Source organism: Lampris incognitus, chromosome 14, assembly GCF_029633865.1.
Source record: "Lampris incognitus isolate fLamInc1 chromosome 14, fLamInc1.hap2, whole genome shotgun sequence".
NCBI lineage: Eukaryota > Metazoa > Chordata > Actinopteri > Lampriformes > Lampridae > Lampris > Lampris incognitus.
The window spans coordinates 21,025,046-21,038,601 of record NC_079224.1 but is presented as its reverse complement, the minus strand read 5'-3'; the positions used below and the strand labels follow the sequence as shown (position 1 = coordinate 21,038,601).

General features: G+C 42.5%; 1 protein-coding gene across 3 annotated transcripts in view; it reads left to right on the top strand.

Moving 5' to 3' along the window:
* The window catches only part of LOC130123769 (SUN domain-containing ossification factor-like), a 29,534-nt gene that overhangs the window by 13,115 nt on the left and 2,863 nt on the right, over positions 1 to 13,556 (top strand). For 2 of the 3 annotated variants that reach the window (XM_056293062.1, XM_056293061.1), the window contains exons 12-22: positions 3,124 to 3,144; positions 3,610 to 3,665; positions 4,531 to 4,613; positions 6,334 to 6,399; positions 6,516 to 6,581; positions 6,852 to 6,945; positions 9,024 to 10,394; positions 11,070 to 11,157; positions 11,548 to 11,652; positions 12,511 to 12,668; positions 13,055 to 13,146. In XM_056293062.1, coding sequence (XP_056149037.1) covers positions 3,124 to 3,144; positions 3,610 to 3,665; positions 4,531 to 4,613; positions 6,334 to 6,399; positions 6,516 to 6,581; positions 6,852 to 6,945; positions 9,024 to 10,394; positions 11,070 to 11,157; positions 11,548 to 11,652; positions 12,511 to 12,668; positions 13,055 to 13,146 — 2,200 coding nt within the window. The remainder of the gene's footprint in view (positions 1 to 3,123; positions 3,145 to 3,609; positions 3,666 to 4,530; positions 4,614 to 6,333; positions 6,400 to 6,515; positions 6,582 to 6,851; positions 6,946 to 9,023; positions 10,395 to 11,069; positions 11,158 to 11,547; positions 11,653 to 12,510; positions 12,669 to 13,054; positions 13,147 to 13,556) is intronic. The other variant, XM_056293063.1, reaches the window with a different exon arrangement.

The window sequence follows — 13,556 nt, the reverse complement described above, 5'->3', positions numbered from 1 at the left end:
GGGGGCAGTATGGGGAGAGTCTGTCCTGGTGTAATACCACCATGCGCCCCTGGCCGGGCAAGTGCGCCTGGTACACCACCTTAGACAGCCAGCTCACGACCTCACTGAGCCCCTTCCAGTGGCTGTGACGCTTGGGTGAAATCCCCAACTAGCAAATGGGACAATACACCTGTAACACAATACACAATACCTTGTCCCCTTGCATGAAGGCTGCCCAAGGCACCGTGTGTCATAGGCCCTCTTCTGCCACACTCCGGAGCCAGCCAAGGTCCAGTGGGTGCAGGAGTTGTATGAGTGCGCATGCAGCTCCAAGTCTCGTCAACAGCCTGGCCAATAGATCCACCCCCTGAGGCGGTGAAGGGTCTTGGCATTCCTGTAGTGCCCCACCCCCACCAAGCCATGGACCATCTGGAGAATCTCAGGGCAGAGCACACGGGGCACCAATAGTGGCAGGATGTCGTTTCCTTGTCCGGGAGCTTGCCACCTCTGGTACACCAACCCGTCTTGGAGCTCAAAGTTGCCCCATTGAGAGTGGTAGGCCTTTATCTCAGACCCCAGCGCTGACACCTCTGTCCACTTGGTGCGCCGGCCTGTCTCAGCCCCTCGCCAGCATCTGCCTCCTACTACTTCCTCAGTTGCTGCGTGGTCAACGGGAACTACCTCTCCTCGTTGCTGGTGGTCTGGACAGCTGCCACTGTCGGCGTCATCTGGCCCTGTTCCTCTTGCCGCTGGCAGTAGTGGCATTCCAATGCTTCATCAGGGCTCCGTACCTGCTGAGTGGCAGCTGCTTGGCGACTGGCTCACCGGTCCCTGAGCCCGCTCATCCCCTGACCGGAGCACCACGATCTTTATACCGAGGGTGATGGTTTCCTCCGACACGTTAACACGGGCTCCCCAGTGGGCCAGCAGGTCCAGGCCGATGATGCACGCATCTTGAATGTTGGTGAGCCAGAACTTGTGTGCCAGCTCCTGGTCTCCAGCCTGGACTTGCAGTGACTTCTTCCCTCTCATGCCAGCCTTCTCTCCCGTCACCATCACCAGCCGGGTGTTGGTTGTTGACCATGCCACCGAGATTGGGCTGGTGGTGCCTGGGAGGACGCCAGGTCGCACCAGGGAACTGGTCAACCCCGTGTCTACCAGGGCCTGGTAGGATCGACCATCAATTTGGCAGTCCAGATACAGTCTTTTGGTGTGACTTAGGTAGCCAACCAGCGTGCATCAGCCTTGAAGGGGGGCTGGAGACTAGAGTGGCGGTCCCCTCGCTAGGCCATTCCACCATCGTTTCCCTGCTGGCCGGGTGACTCTGGCTTTCATGCTGGGCAGTCGCAGGCTATGTGACCAGGCTCATCACACCGGTAACAGCGGTCAGTCAGCTGGGGTGGACATCGCCTGGATGTTGGAGGCCAACGCCAAGACTGCTGTGGTGGAAGCCAATCTTGGTAGACCTCTTCTACATGTTCCTCTTCATCGTCGGTGACATAGCTGATGTGCAGTTGGAGAGTGGTGGCCTTCTGCTGGGTGAACCACATGTAGAGTACCACCTTGGCCCATTCAGCTTCGCAGAGAGCCTCGCTGAGTGATAGGGGCATGGCAAGGTGGACATGCTGGCGCTACCACACCAGCATGAGCCCCTGCAGGAAAGCGTAGAGGGCCAGCTCCTCTTGGGTGCTGCATTGGACTGCAGGTAACCATATCTTGGCGGCGGTGGCTGGCTAGCTGCTCTCTGTTCTGGTCAGTGAAGGGTTGCTGTCCGAATCACCTCTCAAGTGCCATGGCCCACTGCTGTGCTGGAGCTAGGATGAGGAGAACCTGCAGAGCCTTTCCCTCCAGTGCCAGAGCCAGGTTTTCCAAGCACCAACGGGTCTGCTCGATGTCCCGCTCAAGTCTCTGGATCTCCCTCTCCATTCTTCAGCAAGATCCCACTTTTGACACCAATGTGGTGAGCTGGTGTGAAAGAAAGAGGCAAGAGGCAGAGGTCTCATTTTAATGGCAGTTCCCGTGTCCCATGCACTGCGCAACCCCGGGAGTGCTCTTTTATTTGCACCAAAAATGGTTGCCGAACAATGGCTTCCCCCCCCGAGGTCACTATTCAAACCATCAGTCTTAGTCACGGTCCTATAGTCAGTCAGTCAGTCAATAAAGTGGTCGTCTACCCAGTCTGAATCAAACCCCCAAACAACACACCCCAACATAATCCATACACCCGAACATATAAATTACAACAATTTCAACCTGAACATTAACAGTCCCATGGACCCCTGCGCTCCTCCAGCACAGAGCCGCCAACAGTCAGAGCGACCGCCTCCTCCAGTCGCTACATTATGTTTGCTTATAAACGGAATAACGGAGTCACTGGTGTCTGACAGGCTGTGCGCAAGGCCAGCAACAAGGGAGATCAAATTTCAGTTTTCTCAAGTTGCACTAGGCCTAAGTCTATTTATGCTGTTGTATGTTGTTATTTACTGAGACCTAATTGTTTATGGATAACATGTTGATATTTTCTCAAGTTGCAGAAGGCCGAAATCTTATTTTATTTATTATGTTGATGTTTAATAGAAGAAAAGTCAAGTTGAGTGGTTGTTGTGAGCAATAAAAACACGATGTGACACTCAGTTGTCCTCCGGTAGTGCTGCTGCTACACGCTCTTCTTCCTCTTATTTAGTGTTTATTGGCGGTTGGCAAACCAGTTTAGAGGTGTATTATCGCCACCAACTGGACTGGAGTCCCTACACTCATTCAGTCTCATTCGTAATTTAATTCGTGGCTATTAGAGTATTAGTTCTCCAGGTGTACTGTAATAAGCAAATGATACAACAGGATTTTGGCATTACCGATCATGGTGCAGAAGAACATGTGCTGCTGACATTTCACATCTGTCACCGGCAGCACATTAATACGTTTTAGGTTTAAATTGAAACCCATTTATAAGATAAGCCAGTTAAGCATAGAGTGTACCTAACTTTCTAGCATTAATATAACAGCTAAGACTGACAGATGATGGCAGTATTGCTGCTCTGTTGGTATCGTGTATTAAATCAAAACCAACATACACTTCTTGGTCCTGTTTGAATGCATGTTTACATCTTTTTAATGTTTCTCTCTTCTTTGTTTCTCCTGCTTCAGATGTTCACCAAGTACATAAAGGTTAGCCCACCTTTCTCGTAGAACGATGAATGAATTGAGGAAAGAGGGTGGAGGGGGATATGGGTTTGTTTGTTTGTTGTTTTTTTTTCTAAAAAGAATCAGGCAAAGCTGAAATTTGTGCTATAATATTCCTTCAAGACTCACTGAAAATAACCAAGACTATATAACTTAACTTTTTGACTAATCAGCTAGCTATATTACTGGGTGTCAGATTATTTAACATATATTGTGGCGTTCCATTTGCAGCTTCAAATTGCGCTCATTTATTTGGTCTTGTCACCACCAATCCTTCCTGTCACAGCTCACCACTAACTTTTTGAATTGAATTCATTGTGTTGATTTTACGCTCAAAACTAATCATACCTGTACCTTTTGCATTTTGCAACCTGATTTCTGCTGAGCACATGAATGGCCTGGAGCAGATGTCTTCTGTGCAAGTTCATAATTCATATTGACGCTTTTCAGGTGGAGCTGGTCTCTCACTTCGGCTCAGAACATTTCTGTCCCCTCAGTCTCATAAGGTGAGCCTAAATCAAATTCCTGAAGTAATAGCAATGCTAAGCTTATTTGATTTAACTCATTGCTAAGGTGACATAACATCTGACACATTTCCTTGTGGAATTTTCTACCATATTACATCTCTGTACTCAGTTTGTTTCCCCAAATGATAGCATGTTACATCCTGCATAAAATCAACTTGTGGAAGGCAAGGGTTCAAATGAGATTATGTACTGGGGGCGAAGCGCAAATGATGGCTAAATTCACCCATGTCTGTAACTGCTATACCACATTTGGTGAAATAAAGAGGACTAATGCACCTTGAGCAAGCTGTATTGTGAAAATTGGCAGCCATTTTTTTTTAAAACCTAAAAGTAAGACTGTTGTATGTAGTGAGTAGACGGGATCATAGTTTATTAAAAGCTGTCACACAATCTAATCTTACTCTCACACATTGCAATATTGTTAATCCCAAGGCTGATCGATGCCCACAGTGTAGTTATTCTTGTTGATAATAAAATCTACTATATACCTGATTTTTGTGTAATTTCATATGGTTTAGTAACTATGTAAAATGGTACCATAGACTAATCATAAATTGGCACAATTAAGTATGTGTTAAAATAATACTTGTTTGAGGAAGGGAGACTAGGCATTGGCTGCCCATTTTATACCGACTGTATTAAAGGACATCTATTTTAGCTCGGCATGACTCCTAGTGGCTATTAGTGTTCACTTAAATGTGAAACCTTTTTAGTTATAACTTGTAGTTTTAAGAGTATAGCATTCATTTTGAAAAGACATTCACTTCTTTCCACGGGATGTAGTTGATTTTCCCTGCTACCTTAGTTTGCTTAGACATGGATCTCCATGTGCTTTGTACTGCAGGGTGTTTGGGACCAGCATGGTGGAAGAATATGAGGAGATAGCGTACCCCCCCGAGAGACCAGATGATCCGGATGAGGACTTCGGTGAGTGTGTTATGTAATGGAAATGCCATGTTTAATGAGAAATTTCACCCTTCACACACAGGGTCAGACACAAAATGGTGCCCTTGGGGCTGTTAGGTGGTGGTTGCAGTTCCTCTGGGGGATTGCAAGATGATTTCAAGGATGTGAAAAACAATATTTCTAATATAGAAACATGGGGTATGTCTCTTTACTTTGTGTAATAAATACTTTTCTCTCCTGATATATTTTCATTCTCAAAGCTCTCAAATGGAGTGAAAATGGGAAATGATTATTATTTGGCGTCATAGTTCACAATTCTATGTTTGCATGCCTGTGTCAGTGGTCCCTAGTAGGAACCACTGTGTTTAAAGTAGCTGTCACTCCAAAGGTTGAGAAACACTGCTTTAACACTAGAACGACCGGGAATTTCACTCCTACCTAAAACGACCCTGGGCAGTGAAAATCATGGTCGGTTTTTAAACTTTATATTCTGTCAGGATAAATACCCAGTTGAGATATTAATGCATTACATATGTTAGTATGTCTGTTAGGAAACGACTGACACCAAAATTAAAATTTTAACAACTATAATACTATTTTTAAACAATTTAAACTTTAGAGAGACATGGTTGAAATTGAATAGCAAAATTGAAAAAGTGAAAATATTACCTGAAAAACAAAACAGAAAACACATATTGCTAATTTAACAAACGTAACAAGGCCTAATAAACTTGAAATGTAAATAACTGAAAATAACTATTGAAACAGTCCCAAGCAACGACCGGAACTTAAAAACTACTAGAACGACTGCCCACGGTTTTTAAACTTTATATTCTGCCAAGATAAATACCCAATTGAGATATTAATGCATTACATGTGTTAGTACGTCTGTTAAGAAACGACTGAAACTAAAATTAACATTTTAATAACGTTAATACTGTTTTTCAAACAATTTAAAATTGCAGCTATCCATCACCTGTAAATACTGCAACGCCTCGGTGGTAGTCATGGTGCGTCTGAAACAGCGTCTGTAACCAGACATGTTGGCAATAATCAGAAATCAAGTTTACAGTATTAGTCTGCACTGGAGAACGCTAGTGCCTTTCTAGGACAGAGCGATGAACTTCACGAAGGAAATGATGCGACCAACACACGTCATAAATAGTGACATGACGGCACGATCACACGCAAATTACAAGTGGACATTTTGACCGCTCGTGGTTGTTTTAGGTAGATCTTATAACTTTTTTGTGCAATTGATCTAAAACTAGTTTTAATGCAAATATATGCAATTTTAGGAACATTTAGAAAGCGGCAGGTCTGTATCTTTTTTTTCCCACAAAGTTATTAAACTTTGAAAATCCAAAACGGTCATTATGACTGGCTTGGTCATTCTGGTGTTAAGGGTTAAACTGCTTAAGGATCTTCCTGTTGAAAGACAAGTTCTCCGTCTGCTCTTGGCCACTCTGCTGGCCAGCTTGCACTCAGTGCATTATATAGTACAATGTCTGTGCTGTACCTCTGCATCAGTGAATGCATTCTTCCAGTGTAGAAAAAATATTTGTTACCATTTGTCTGGACTATTTATGCAGACAGAGTGCCATGCTACCTTTTTACTTTAAGGCCAAAAAAGGTGCTTTTACATTTAGATTTAGTAAAATTACTTCTAGATTGTATTGTTTGTGTAACAAATGTAAATGAATCAGATTTCAATTGGGCTAATGTGGAATACATTCAACAGATTCTCCCTCTGGATATGTGCCGGGTGAAGTAAAGTCTTCCAAAAATCTGATTGGATCAGCCAAGGGTAAGTCTAGAGAAACAGGGATACTCTGTTAATCTAAATCCCTACTAAATCCCTTTTTATCCCAAATATTTATTTCTGCTTGTGAAATCACACCCGTGTTCATGTTTTTCCCTCAGATGTCATTTTGAACATGGTAAATAACATTGCTGTCAATGTTCTTGGTGGGGGCTCAGAGACGCAAGGTAAGGCCAACAGATTACATTTGAGCCTCTTGTCCACACACTATAAAAATCAATCTGATTTCACGTCTCCTCTGTATTTGATGGTTATTTTTCCTGTCCCCCCCCCCCCCCATCAAATAAACAGTATGAAGTCTTCGTCTTCTGCTTAGGAGGCTAATACATTACTTTGACTTGGTGATGTTCGCTTCTGTAGTTTTCTTATGTCCATCACAGCAGACATCATGGTTACTGTTGTTTTCTACTCCTGTGTTTCCTGTTTAAACTTTAAAGGCAACTTTTCAACCTTGGAAACGAACTTGACAGAGCCATCGTCTCTTGTCGACACCACTACTCAGACTACTGCTACGAACCTTCACCCTCTGTTGTGAGTATCTGCCTCAAGAAGTCAACCAACTGCATAAAAAAAAAAATTTCCCCCTTGATCGTGGAGGGACAATGGAGTGGTCTCTCTGTCCGTTGGGTCGTTTTCTTGCCTGTTCATCAAACACAATTTCTTAGGCTGACTCGATTTGGACAAAATATGGGGAAATTGTGTATCTTCACACTGAAAGCTGGCATTTACAAAACCAAGCTGATTTGGAAATTACTATTTTTTTATAGAGTTGTTTGTATGAAAAAGTCCCATATGGCCTCATATATCCTGCAGGTGGCAGATCACAGTACTAAACGATCTTTGGTCACAGCTGACGATGAAACATTCAGTTGGGCATGCAGGAAAGCGATCGAGTTGGTGATATATTCATATATATCTATAACCTATTTCTACTATGATTTCAGAATTGTAAGACAAGATTCAGTAGGCTACACTAAAGCTGGTATTGAATCAGTTTGCTGTGATGTCACATCAAATGAATTCATGGTTGCTAAATCGCTTCTTTTCACAAACTGCGACATATTTCTCTTGCTAATGGGCAATTTTCTCATGTAAAGCCAACAGTCAGTAGTGGATATATATAAGCTGACAAATCATAATTTTTCACTAAATTAACACATAATAAAGCCTGAAGTATAACCACAGTAAGAAGATTTGTAAGAATACCACTGTCCTTTATCTTTAATTATTATTGAATAGCCCATACTGGACATAGAAATAAATACAACACTGGGGAATTGTACGTTTGCGTCGAAATTTGGGGGACTATATACAAAGTGTAATAAATATTAAACAGAAAATTTGATTTGGATAAAAGTGCCTTCAAATGAAAGCTGACAGTGTGTACTTATACCCCACATTGATAATTCCATTCCGAAGTAAAATGTTTAAAGTAAGGGCAGAGCTAAATTTGCCAATTTGTGATGTAAATTGCCAAGTGTTGTTTCTTTTTTTGTTCACTATAGTTGAGTGATGTATATGACTTACCACCATTACACTGCATTACATTATTATTACACGGAAGGACTCATGATTGTCGGCTTCACATAAAAGAAATGCCCGGTAGTGACAGAAATATGCTGTTGTTTGTGAGTGAAGCGATTTATAAAACATGAATCCATTTTGCATTTTGAAAGTAGTAGTCAAAATGGCAGATGGCTTATGATTGGTGCGTCTACATAACTGTAACTGATTACACAGAGCAGGACCTGTATCCATCGTAGCAGACAGCATGGTTACTGTTGTTTTTATGACGTAGCACAATCATAAAAACTGCAATCAACTGCAATCCACATACTAGGATCAGTAAGTGATTCATCACCCATGAGATACATGTAACATCTAATGAGAAATCAAGAGAATGTGGACATATTTGCTGCTGCAATATCAACAAACTTTCACCAAGTCAAATGCATTAACAAAGCTCAGGGAAAAATTAACTTTGTTCACTACTTTTGTGTTTTAAAACCATCATTGATCCCATTGAACATGGCAAGACACCATCATCTTCCCAATTGGGAATCATTCGAACAGAAAATAAGTAAAGCTTAACTAAGCTCAGTGAAAGAAGTGTATTTTTTACTTTATACCAAAGGTTTTAACTGTAACATGAACTTGAACAGATTACCACAAATGAAAACTGATAGATGACATATAGGACACAGAGTGAAAAAACAGAGGGAACTATGCTGATATGCTGTAATTTTTCTTTTTTACTTGACTAAATACAGTACAGTACCCTTAGTTTGTGCACCAAGGCAAAAAAAAAAAAAAGAAAAGAAAGAAGTAAAACTGAAAGTGACCTGAGAGACAATGACCTCAAAGTTCCATGTAATGATAAATATTTGGTCAGAGCAATAATCTTAATATTCATATTGTTTCTTTGTCATTTTAAGTTTGATTCATTTAATTTTTTTTTTTTTATTCCCCCAGAGCTACTGTTGGTTGCACATTAATTGCCATCCAATTAACTATTTTGCTGGGGGATTTTTTATATTTGTTTTTATTGTTTTTTTTTCTTTTTTTTTTCTGTATGACTTCTTAAATTCAGGGTCCTTCTGTCTCTTTAGGCCTGACATTGACAAGGTGGAGGCCTCCCTGCAGTCTCTTTACCCCACAGAAGACACGCCTTCATCAGAGCCCCCTGTTCCAGAGAAACCTACCCAGCCAGAGCTCCCCATATCTGAGGAAAGGATGGTCACTCCTCTCCAGGAAAAGGAGGAGGAACCAACAAATCCCACAGTCATCCTTCTGGAAATGGAAAAGGACTTAGAGGAAGTGAAGGATGAGCCGCTTTGGCGACAGCAAGAGAGCTTGGACTACTGTGCACCACTCCTTTTATTTTCATCTTCCTCATTTGTTCCATCCTGCTCCTGCTCAGCTTCCCTCCAGGAGTATCTCCACCAACAGTGTGATGCCCTGTTATTTAAACTGAGGATATGCCAAACTCTGAAGAGAGAGCCAACGATTCCTCCCCACATACAAACACCATCCTCGCAGCAGCTTCCCCTCTCCTCCTCTGCTTGCCCTGAACCCCAGGTGCCCCACACTGAAATGCTTCAGCTTCAGGAAAAAGAAACTGCCTATGGGCAGGGTGAGAGAGAGGCCAGCCACGTAGAGGCATCAGATTCTCTTGGGGACCTCATTGTGACTCAAAAAGATTTCAGGCCTGAGCCTCCACTGTTGGAGCCCAGTCAGACAACAAACCTCCCCAAACCCAGTAGCACCGAGTCTCCCACTGCCACACCCACCCTTTCCCTGCAACTTTCTAGTAAAGACCAGCTCATTGAGCTGACACCAGGGGGGAGCAAGGATGTGCAGATGGAGGAGAAGCATAAGGAGCCTCCACTAAATATTGCCACCTCCACCCCTGTCTCAGTAAAACCCACCAGTAGTGTTGTAGTGGATCAGATTGTACTGCCCCTAAAAGATGAGAAACCCACCACCGATTTTTACCCAGAAGGGTTAGATGCCCCAACCCAGATACCAGATATAGAAGATCAGCCCCAATTCCCCTACCCTACAATCCCTACCCCCTCAGAACAACAGCCTGCTCCTCCATCTATACCAGACAATGGCAGCAGCACCCCTGAGTCATCTCACCTTGCTCCAAACACCGTCACAGAACCTTTGTCTTCTAATGGCCTGTCCTCTAGCACTGACACCAAAGTGGAGGACCTTGTGGAGGATATAATCTTCACATCATCCAACGGCAATGGTCAAGTGCCCCGCCCCTCCTCTCCTGCCTCTACCCCTTCCTCCTCCTCCTCCTCCTCAGAGTTCTATGCAGAGCTGTCAAACGGCATGGAGCAGGGCAATGGGAACCAGGTTCATGGCTCTAGTCAGAAAGAATCTGTGTTCATGAGACTCAACAATCGAATCAAGGCCCTGGAGATGAACATGTCGCTCAGTGGGCGCTACCTGGAACAGCTTAGCCAGAGGTAAGAAACAGAGTCAGGCAGGAGATGCAGGCCAGCACATTAGAACAACAGGCAAATTGTAACCAGGCTGTGGTTGAATACAAGTCGTCTGATTCTAAAGGGAAAATTCACCTTATCACCTTATTTTAAACCTTGTCTCTGTGTAGTATTTGCGACAAGGCTGGTGGATAAAAAACACCTGCAGATGCTCTCAATCATTTCTGCATCTCTGGTGTCGCAGTGAAATAGTTTTTTTCCGGCCGCCAAGTGACATATCGCAACATCAGTTGGCGGCCCAAAAAACTACAGCCTAGCAGGGTTTCTAATACTCTAATCTGCTCTAAACACGCTGTTCAAAAACCACATCCTCATTCTCTCGGCTAAGCTATGTTTCTGACAGCAGAAATGACGTCCCACAACACTAGCGCAGAGGGTTTTATGGATGACGATATAGAGGCTTGCGCACAATGCATTCTAGTACAGTAGGCGCTGTGGCAAAGACTGAGCAGGACAACACTAATTTCGCCGTCAGTATATTACACAGTGAGGACCTTAATGATTCAACTGACCATATTGCTCATCAGTACTGATTGTTCATACAAAAAAAATGGGTGAAATTTCCCTTTAACTGAGCTCAGATCTTAATTATAGTCACACCCTGCTGATGTTTTGCCCTTTATTCTGTTTCCGTTTAAGGTATCGAAAACAAATGGAAGAGATGCAGCGTGCTTTCAACAAAACCATCATTAAACTCCAAAACACCTCCAGGATAGCTGAGGAGCAAGTGAGTGATGGGGGGGAAGCAAATGTGGGTCCACAGGAGTTTTTTCACACAGACTCCATGTTTTGTGTATGATATGCTCATCAAAATATTCTATTTCCATTTTGTGATCAATCAGGATACCTATAAGGATAGATCCAAAATGGCCACACAACTGAGTAATTGCTTCCTTTTCAAATCAAAAGACTCTTTCTTCAGACTTTTTGTTTCTTACACACTTTCTAAATGCCTGCCAGTTTATTTGTTGATAATATCTAACATTCCGGACTACTGCAGATGTAGTCAAGTCTTATGTTTTGTTTTTGTTTTGTCTTTGTTTTTTGTTTTTTTGGGGTTTTTTTTGTTTTTTTGCATGTGATTGTCTGCCTGATTTATTATCCTGTCTCCCTGCAGGACCAGCGGCAGACAGAATCCATTCAGTCCCTGCAGGGTCAGCTGGAGAATGTGACTCAGCTTGTTCTCAACCTGTCGATCAGGGTCAGCCAGCTGCAGAGTGAGGTACATGCAAATCTCCAGGCAGAAAATGTTTTTCTCAAAGGTGCTTGTCTCTAAATAGTAACCAAGGTATATTAAGACACCGACGCCATTACAAGATAATTACAGCAAACAGAACTACAGCCTGTTTTGAGTCCTGTCTCATGGTTTAAGAAATTATCTTACATTTACAGATTCTCATTTAGCAGATGCTTTTTTTCAAAGCAACCAACAAAGAGCATCAGCAATTGGAAGATCTAGTTATGTGTCACCTACAGACATTTTAGAGAAGTGAATGACAATATCATAGCCAAGAGTATATATCTGGTGCAATTGGTGTGCAAGGGAATATTGCCAATAGTGACACATGCAATTGGGGATTCAAAAGTAGCTGAACAGTGCCACAAATCTATATCGCAGTCATCACTTAAAAGCCATCAATGGGTTAAGATAGGACTGGGACGCTTTAGGCCTTTCTTGAATGAACTATGCAAGTCTGCCGCCCAGATTGAGGATTGGAATTCACTCTATTTTGGGGCCTGGTAAGAGAAAAGTCTTGATGATGAGCTTGACTCTTAAGATGTGGGCATATACAGTAGTCTTCCAGAGGTGGAAGAGGGTGAGCAAGAGAGTATAGAGTTATAATGCTATTAAATGCTTTTTAAATTTACTGATTAAGCTTCTGAAAGTTTTCAGATGCTCTTTTAATGTCTTCAGCAATAACTGGTGCATAGGGTAGGAGACCAAATCTCCTAATGAGAATTACCTCTCCCTGTTGTTTTACACTCACTCCTTTAGTAAGTTTTCATCTGTACAAATTGATATCATGCACTGCAGTGTCTTTGCCAACGATCCGTTGATAATTGATGGTGCTTCTCTTAGGTGTCAGACAGGCAGAGTTACCTACTGCTGTCTCTGGTGCTGTGTCTGTTGCTGGGCTTGCTGCTGTGTGCCAACCATTGCCGCATGTCCACTATGTCACCAGCTGGAGAACCAGAGCCGCCAACATCCAAGAGTTACAGCTACTGCTGTCCTGAAAGGTAGCCAGTCAACTGTATGCAGTTTGCTGTTTACACTTTGCTGTGAAAACAAATGAGGCTGTGTAAAGCATCTCTTTTACGATATAAAGTACAGCAAAACAAAACAATCTAGAAGATATTTCCTTTGCAAAAATAACTATGATAGAAAATGTGAGGCTCTAGAAAAGAGGTTACATTTCAAATAGCAATGGATAACTTTGTATCAACGCTAGCCCCTGACGTTACCACTAATGGCTTCTACTCATTAAGTCTGTTAATTGATTTGACTATTTATTGAAAACATCGAAGCTGGAATCTTAAGTGATCAAAGAAGTTTAGATCATATCTTGACAAATGTATTACATCCTGTGCTTTTGTCTCCCTTATAATTACTATTTTCTGAGCAGGCAGTTCTCTTCCTGTGATGATTTGGGCTTGAAGAGGAGAGCGTCATATCCACTGTTACACTCTGAGTCCCTCCAGTTGCCCACCACTGAAGGCAAGTAACGTTGTAATTGTTGTTGTTCTTTATAAGTGCATAATGGGAAATTAACCTGAAGCTTCCCTTTATATTTGTTCTGGTGCATTCCTCCCTGGTATATTATCTGACACCTAAGCCTATTTTTGTGTTGTGTTTATTTTGAGTTCTGTGATGCACTGAGCTAGCTCTCAAATGAGGTGTTATGTGGTTTTCAAACAACAAAGTTTTGATGCGGTTGAGCGTCAATCATTCTTTAATTAGAATGTCCACAAGTCAAGCTGGAGGCAGAGCTGACTGAATGGGGAGGTACTTTTCCTTAGCCTACATGCTTTGATAAGAAGTTGATCTATTAATATTAAGCTGTATATCTTAGTATGAAGCTGTTACTAAAAAAACTTCAGTCTTAGTTGAGGGTAGTGCCTTAGCAA